General features: G+C 54.9%; 2 protein-coding genes across 2 annotated transcripts; both read left to right on the plus strand.

Annotated features, from left to right (window-relative positions):
* Positions 1-3692, plus strand: COL26b_002954 (uncharacterized protein; the record flags this gene model as incomplete). The annotated part of the gene is made up of 2 exons (XM_053175860.1): positions 1-2595; positions 2652-3692. 2 exons carry the CDS (start codon positions 1-3, stop codon positions 3690-3692), a joined length of 3636 nt encoding a protein of 1211 aa, XP_053040289.1.
* Positions 3693-5435: 1743 nt separating this feature from the next.
* On the plus strand, positions 5436-7190 carry COL26b_002955 (uncharacterized protein; the record flags this gene model as incomplete). The annotated part of the gene is made up of 1 exon (XM_053175861.1): positions 5436-7190. The coding sequence occupies one exon, from the start codon at positions 5436-5438 to the stop codon at positions 7188-7190; it is 1755 nt and encodes a 584-aa protein (XP_053040290.1).
* Between the last annotated feature and the right edge of the window lie 1441 nt (positions 7191-8631).

An 8631-nucleotide genomic window follows, 5' to 3' on the forward strand; every position in this document is an offset into this window, starting at 1 on the left:
ATGTCAGCCCACCGGAACGGCGCGATGAACGGTGCCAATGGCACAACGAGTGCGCCAGTCAGCAAACGGTTCTCTGACATCCCGGCTGCCATCGACGTTCCTGTTCAGGGCGAAGCCGAAGATGAGGCCGTCGAAATCGATCTCCTCGAGCTATTCGACGACCCGACCGAACTTTGCACCCTCTTCGAAAATGAGCGCGCCGCTCGTACCTACTGGATGACCGTTTCGCTGGCCTACGCCAAGCAGAAGAAGATCGACCATGCCATCGAAATGCTGGTTCGTGGTGGAAACGCGATGCGCGACAACGGCCCCAAGGAGAAGCTTAGCATGGTCTCTTGCCTCTGCTGGATGTACTTGTGGAAGAGCCGCGAGGCGCCGCGCCTGCCCCCCGATGGCGAGCTAGCCTCCGAGGCAAAGACGAAAGAATACTACCTGCAGCTGGCGACTTCGACACTCAACGATGCATCGCGCATCAACCCCGCGTTCCCTCCTCTGTTCCTCGCCCGTGGTGTTCTCCAGTTGCTCAAGGCATCGCTGCAGACGCCGAAGACGGCTGGGCACGGCCAAGTTGATTCCGAGAGGGCAGACCTTCTGCGATCGGCACTGAAAGCTTTCGAAGACGCGATTCGAGTTTCCGGAGGCAAGAATATGTTGGCGATGATGGGCAAAGCGCGCACTTTCTTCTCGCTTGGAAAATATCCCGAGTCCTTGGCATGCTACCAAGATGTTCTGCAGAAGATGCCGGACTTTGTCGACCCCGATCCGAGAATCGGCATTGGATGCTGCTTCTGGCAGCTTGGCTTCAAGGATGACGCGAAGCTAGCGTGGGAGCGATCTCTCGAGATCAACCCCGATCACAAGGTCGGCAACATCCTTCTCGGTCTCTACTACCTCGACGCCAGTGGCCATATTCCCACCAACAGTCCCGATTTTCTTCGTCTCTACAAGAAGGCCATGACCGAATACACACAAAAGTCCTTCAAGCTCGACAAGAACATGCCCCTCACATGCGCCACCTTCGCTGGTTACTTCCTGTCCCGCAAACAGCTGCCTACAGTCGACTCTCTCGCGCACAAGGCGATTCAATACACGGATGTCAACGCCATTGCTAGCGACGGCTGGTACCTGCTGGCACGAAAGGAACACTACACGGGCGACCCGGACCGCGCAAGTGACTTCTATCGCCGGGCCGACGACGCTCGTGGAGGTTCTGAGCGTGGATACTTGCCGGCCAAGTTTGGTGCTGCTCAGCTTGCCGTGTTGAGAGGCGATTTGGGCGAGGCAAAGTTGCGTTTGGAGAAGATAATTCAGCAGTCCAAGAGTCACGAGGCCATGATATTGCTGGGAACTCTGTATGCCGAAGAGGTCTTTGCCAACCAGGACGCCGATGGCAAGGAAGACAAATTGGCTGAGATGAAGAAGGCAATTGGTCTGCTTGAAGGAGTTCGCGGTGCCTGGAAGGATTCCAAGAAGAGCATGTCTCCCGATGCCGCGGTTCTCCTCAATCTCGCTCGCCTTTATGAGACCGAGTACCCGGACAAGGCTCAGCAGTGTCTTCTCCAAGTCGAGCAACTTGAGCTCGAGCAGGTTCCTGAGGAGGAGCAACCGAAGGATATCGAAGATGAAGCTGAGAAGCGCGCTGCTCTGCGCAAGTTCTTGCCGCCACAACTTCTCAACAACATCGGGTGCTTCTACTCCCAGGCGGAGAGGCATGAGCAAGCAAGTGAAATGTTTGAGGCTGCCCTGGGCGCTTGTATGAAGATCGGCGAAAAGGATTCAGAGATAGACACTGATGCTCTCGTCACTACGATCAGCTTCAACCTCGGCCGCAGCTACGAGTCTCGTGGTCTTCTCGACGAGGCCATTGAGGTCTACGACGGCTTGCTCAAGCGCCATGATGATTACACCGACGCTCGCACACGACTGGCATATATCAAGCTCAGGAAAAACCCTAACAAGGAAGGCCCGGATGCCGTCGCGAAGCTGTACCAAGAAAACCCGCAAGACCTCGAGGTTCGCGCTCTGTATGGCTGGTACATGGGTAAAGTTCACTCGCGCAAGCGGCCGCACAACATCAACGAGGACCACGAGTTCCGCCACTACAAGCACACTCTGCAGAACTATGATAAGCACGACCGATACGCTCTGGTCGGTATGGGTAACCTGTACTTGATCCAGGCGCGAGAGATGCGCCGCGAATCGGACAGTGACAGAGCCAAGCGGAGCGCAACTTACAGCAAGGCGGTTGAGTTCTTCGAGAAGGCCCTCTCTCTGGATCCCAGGAACGCCTACGCAGCACAAGGTATCGCCATTGCGTTGGTGGAGGACAAGAAGGACTACAAGACGGCTCTTGGCATCTTCGTCAAGATCAGGGACACCATCAAGGATGCCCATGTCTACGTCAACTTGGGCCACATCTACGCTGAGCTGAGGCAATGGACCAAGGCTATTGAGAACTACGAGACGGCGCTGTCAAAGGAGGGCAAGTCCAACGACCCCGTCATTCTTGCTTGCCTAGGCCGCACTTGGCTCAATAAGGGCCGTTCTGAGCGCGACCTGGATGCTTACCGACAGTCCCTCGAGTATGCCAAGAAGGTAATATACCCCCGTCTAAGCTCTGCTGACTACGATGCTAATTCTGTGACATTTAGGCTCTTGAAGCTGCTCCGGATCAAGTCCACTACAAGTTCAATGTTGCGTTTGTGCAGATCCAGATGGCGACAATGGTTTATGCGCTGAGTGAGAACCAGCGCACGGTGGCGCAACTTCAGGACGCCGCCGCCGGGCTCGAGGCTGCCATCTCAGCACTGGACGAGATTGCTGGCCACCCCCAGACCCCCTACCCCAAGCATGACGTCGAACAGCGTGCCAACATGGCTCGCAACACGCAACGCAAACAACTCGAGAGAGCCATCGCCAGCCAGAAGGAGTATGAGGAGAAGAACAAGGAGAAGCTACAAGCCGCACTGGAGCAACGTCAAGCGGAGCTTCGCCGGCGCGAAGAGGAGCGCCAGAAAGCTCTGGAGAAGGAGCGAGAAAAGCAAGAGAAGATCAAGAGGGAAAGAGAGGAGATTGCTGCAAGGGACAGAGAGATTGCCGAGCGCCGCGCCGAAGAGGACAAGGCTCGTCAGGAGGCTGAGATGACCACAGACGAGGAAACGGGCGAGAAGGTGAAGCGGAAGAAGAAGCCGGCGCCGAGAGGCGATGGTGAAAGTCGTCCAAAGAGGGGGTCTCGCAAGAAGAGGGCGGAAACCGATGGCGACGAATCTGGAGAGGAACGTCCCACGAAAAAGAAGCGCCGTCTCACAAAGAAGGAATCCGTCAACAACACCAAGTACAAGTCCGCCGAAATCGTCGTGGACAGCGACGACGACGACGACGATGAGGATCCCCTCGAGCGCGCAGAAAGGGCTCTTGAGAAGGCTGGCTCTCCGTTATCCGACGCTGGAGACAAGAATGGCGACGAGGATGACCGGATGGATGTGGACAACAAGAACGACGATGAAGACGACGATGAGGATGCTGGTGTCAGCAGGCGGCAGCAGGCTTCACGGTCGAGAAGAGGCAGAGTCATTGACAGTGACGAGGAAGACGAAGATGAGGGTCCAACCAAGAACGGTGCCGACGCCCACTCTGACGACGAGGCACGTCCAGCAGCAGACACCAGCATGGCAGACGACGACGACGAGTAGAGGCAGGTAATGGCTCAGAGACTGGATTTGGGTACATCAGAGGTGGGCAGACGGAATCGCAAGTACAGCCATCAGGTGGCCGGAATTTTATAAAAGCGTCTGCGTCTATTTCGGCGGAGTGTAGTATAGGTATGATAGGATGGGAATTACATAAAATGGGACAATGAATTACCGACACGAGAAACCGAGCAGTTTCGGGGGATCTGCCGACGGATGTGCATGCGAACTTTCACGGGCCGGCGCCGGGGCCTTGCCTCGTTGTTGAACTGAGTCGCGAGGGGAGGCTTCGTAGAGCGAGCAGACGGACTAGACTGACTGGTGTGCTTTGGTGACTGCACAGTAAAAGCTGACTACAACGGCGGCATTTCCCCCGCGGGGGTTCGCCCAAGCGCCAGCAAGACCGAACCCGACTTCATCGATGAACCCCGCGCTCCGGATCGTTGGAATATGTCGGAGCGGGTTTAAGCGGGAAATTCAAGCGGCAAAATCAAGCGACATTGGCGTGGCAGCGTGGTCGGTAAGTAGCGTGGCAGCATGCCTGCCGGTGGGGTTCCAACAAGGTTTCCGAGCACCTCGAAGCTTTCGTGATACGCCATGCACGTATCCTTCCTCTATTGGAGTCGAGCGAGCAAGTGCAGATGCACGAGACGTCGACCGTCGCAACGCCAGACGACGAGCAGGACGTTAGAGTCGAGTCGAGTCTGGTCATGAGCACTATCTGACTGGACTGGCGCAAGTCGTCGGAGAAACTCCGCAAGAGCGGAGCTGGTGATGGACGTCAACGAGGGGGTATCGTGGACGAACCAGAGGTTTGGTTCTCCATGTTCCCGTCCCCCAGCATCAGCATGCTTGCTACCCCTCGCTCGGCGCGGGGAGTGGATCGATATCACGGGGCGTCAGTTGCCGCTACTGCTCAGAGGGGCAAGCCCAAGCACTTTCTGGTTTGCTCGGCTCAAGGTCCGCCGCATGTTTAGACGTCACGCCTGGTTTTGAGACAGGTTGATGGAGGCGTTCGCACTCAGTCTGCTGCAGTCTGCGGTTGGTGTGTGTAGTTGCAATTCAGCGAGAGTTTGCCCGCCCATCACCGGCGCGTCTCTGCCCATTGGTGGTTGTCGTCGTTCCAGCGAGAATTGATCTCGGGACAGCCAATTGCCATCCATTTGGCCGTCCCTCCTCCCCCGCGGGCCCTGACAGGCTTCTTATCACACCTTGGGTAGGTTCCATGCTTGTTGATGGGCGCTGCAGCTGCTGCCCTTGCCCTGCGGTGGGCAGCACACCGCACCAAGCACCGTCCACCCGGCGCCACCACCCACCTCCATACCTTGCACTACCGCAGTACACTACACAACCACGCAGCGTGCGTTCCTTTAGCCCAGTGAGGCGATTGCCGCGTCCGGCGCTTGCATGCACCAGCCTGCGATCGAGTGGACGATCATCCCGCTCCGAGCCCACTTACGACGTTTCGTGTCCCGCTCTCCAGTGTGTGTGCGTGGTGTCTTGCAGAACCGGGGGAGCTTTGGGGGCTAATTATTTAGATTGGCGCGGCCGGTATGGGGAACTTCACCTATTTAAGACCACCAAGCTCCAGGACATAGCTCCTCGCATGCTCTTTCTCCCCCCAGTCCCCGTTCTGATAGCTAGAATTCTGTCGTCGTTAGCTGCCGCGTCGTATTCTGTCATCTTTTCCCCGTCTTATACCTCAATCGATTCGCATCAGCAGCAGCAGCAGCTTGATTGTTCGAAATGGGCTCGGTCACAACCGGCAAGGCCGATAGGGCCTGGTGGAAGGATGCCGTCATCTATCAGATCTACCCGGCCAGCTTCAAGGACGCCAACGGAGACGGACTGGGAGACGTCCCGGGAATCATCAGCAAGGTTGACTATCTGAAGGACCTAGGTGTCGATGTGGTGTGGGTATCGCCCATGTACGCCAGTCCGCAGGTCGATATGGGCTACGATATCTCCGATTACCAAGACGTCCACCGACCATATGGCACTGTTCGCGACATGGAGGTCTTGATCGAGGAGTGCCATAAGAGGGGGATGAAGCTGATTCTGGATCTGGTGGTCAACCATACTTCTGACGAGCATGCGTGGTTCAAAGAGTCCCGGTCGTCGAAAGATAATCCCAAGCGGGACTGGTATATCTGGCGACCTCCTCGCTATGCCGAGGATGGCACGCGGCTGCCCCCAACTAATTGGCGAAGCCACTTCAGCGGCAGCACCTGGGAGTGGGATGAGGGAACGGGCGAGTACTACCTCCATCTCTTCGCCAAAGAGCAGCCCGACCTGAACTGGGAGAATCCCGAGACCCGCGAAGCCATCTATGAAAACGCCATGCGCTTCTGGCTGGACAAAGGCGTCGACGGCTTCCGCATCGACACGGTCAACATGTACAGCAAGGGTGTCGAGTACAGAGACGCCCCCATCATCAACAAGAACGCCTTTGAGCAGCCGGCCTTCATGATCTACTGCAACGGCCCCAGGATACACGAGTTCCTGCGCGAGATGAACAACAAGGTGCTCAACCACTACGACACCGTCACCGTCGGCGAGCTCCCGCACACCCCGGACCCGCAGCACGTCCTCAGATACGTCAGCGCCGGCGACAGGCAGCTCGACATGGTCTTCCAGTTCGACATTGTCGACGTCGGCCAGGGCAAGAGCTACAAGTACCAGGGCGTCGACTGGAAGCTGCCGGAGATGAAGAACATCGTCGCCAAGTGGCAGCAGTTCATCGAGGGCACCGACGGTTGGACGACGGCCTTCTGCGAGAACCATGACCAGGGCCGCTCCGTGTCGCGGTTCGCGAGCGACGCGCCCGAGTGGAGGGAGCTGTCGGCCAAGATGCTGGCGCTGATGATGTGCTCGATGACGGGCACCCTGTTCGTGTATCAGGGGCAGGAGATCGGCATGATCAACGTGCCGCGCGACTGGCCGATTGAGGACTACAAGGACATTGAGAGCCAGAACTACTACAACGACATCAAGCGGGAGCACGGCGAGGGCAGCAAGTTCTTGGAGTATGTCATGGACAGCATCAATAAGATGGGCCGCGACAATGCGCGCATCCCGATGCAGTGGGACGACTCGCCGTACGCGGGCTTCACGGACAACACGGATGGCGCGTGGATGCGGGTCCACGAGCTGTACCCCGAGATCAACGTCGCGAAGCAGGAGAAGGAGCCCGGCTCCGTGCTGAACTTCTGGAGGGCGATGTTGAAGCTACGCAAGGAGGAGGGAGACCTGCTTACACATGGTGCGTTTGAGTTGTTTGATGAGGAGAACGAAAAGACTTTCGTGTATAAGAAGACAAGAGATGGAAGGGCTGCTGTCGTGGCGTTGAACTTTACCAGCGAAGAGCAAGAGGTCAAGATCCCTGGAGAGGATTTGAAGATCAGAGTCGGAAACTATGACGATGTAAAAGATAGAGTTGCTGCCGAAGGAGACAAGAGGGTGTTGAGGCCATGGGAGGCAAGGTTGTATTTGCAGGGTTGAGAGTATCGTCAGACTACATACAGTATAGTATAGTATGCAGTGAGGGATCAGCAAACTCTGGATTATAACGACTCAAGATTTGGCAAATCAAGCGAAGCATTCTCATTCAGAAACGATGAAGAAGGAGGTAAAGCCGAAAATTGATTGCAAACTGAAATTATAATGACTATCAACTCACTCAGGAAGACCTCTGACCTCATTGTTTAAGGCTCATGTGGAATCGAAGCATTGTGCATTGTAAAGATGTCAGAATTGTATTCATACAAGACTGGGTTGGTCTTCGGTACAGAAACACGCGACTATGAAAAGTAAACAAATTTACATGGTATACATGAATTGGGTAGGTGGTTAAGTGTACTAGATATGAGGCTGGACACAAAAGCGAAAGACATGTGCTAGCTTCATATTATCGAACGAATGTTGTTGCAGATCACTTCGGATCCAATTAACACAAACAATCCCGCACAGGCTTGATGGACAGATCGTCATGATCAACGGACTCTGTTAACGCATCTTTTTGGCGGGGAGCCAGGCCAATCGTACTGAACTCCAAGGAAGATGGGGTTTGAGGTTTATGTTGCCATCAGTTGAAGTGGTAATGGTACAGGAGGCGGCTTCAATTTAGTTTAAGTACATTTTCAAGTCGTTTGAATCGAAGGAAGTCAAAATAGCTTGAAACTGCCTACGCCTAGCCTCAGGCAGACGAATACACCGTAAGAGCCTACAACATATAATAGCAAGTATTGTAGCGCATGTTTGCGAAGCCATGCAAACACCAACACAATCTTGTTTGGAATAAACGTTGATTTGAGGATGTGCTCATGACGTGGCCAAAACACCGGCACAATGTCATCGCAGCGCAGAGACTCAGAACGTAGAGAATAAGCACCCTTCTTGTCTCCAAGGCTCAGCTGAAGACCTTATTGGAAAGCCCAGCGTTAAACGAGCTCATGTGGAAGATGAAATTCGTCTGATGGGGGGAGGAAAAGGTTGCGGATTTTGAGCCTCTTCTCCGTAGTCGCTTAACGTAACCAGCCCCTACATCCAGGTATGAGATCAACAAGTGCACCTACCGAAGCCAGGGGTTCATTTCCAGTCGTGCAGCACCAATCTCTTATTGGGCTGATCATGTCGCCTGGGCACACCATTTGCATCCCACCACACTACTGTATACCTACGTAGTACTGCGTATGTAAATACGGGCCTCATCTAGCTCTGAGGTAAACGTCTAATCACGGTAAGGAGCTGCACCTGAGGTACCAGTCTGTGTGCCTGCCTCTACTCTGACCACCTTTGCCCATCTAGTATGAAGCTCCTCAGTCTTGCGCCCACGTATATTACCAAGAGAAGCGTGTTCACGCGTTGTAATTTTGACTTTCGCATGTCAAAATAAATCATTAAAGAACTGAGTGTTGTTTCAACTTGAAGAAACCCACAAGCA

The sequence above is a fragment of the Colletotrichum chrysophilum genome (genome assembly GCF_026319265.1).
Source record: "Colletotrichum chrysophilum strain AFK26 chromosome Unknown scaffold_15, whole genome shotgun sequence".
Taxonomy (NCBI): domain Eukaryota; kingdom Fungi; phylum Ascomycota; class Sordariomycetes; order Glomerellales; family Glomerellaceae; genus Colletotrichum; species Colletotrichum chrysophilum.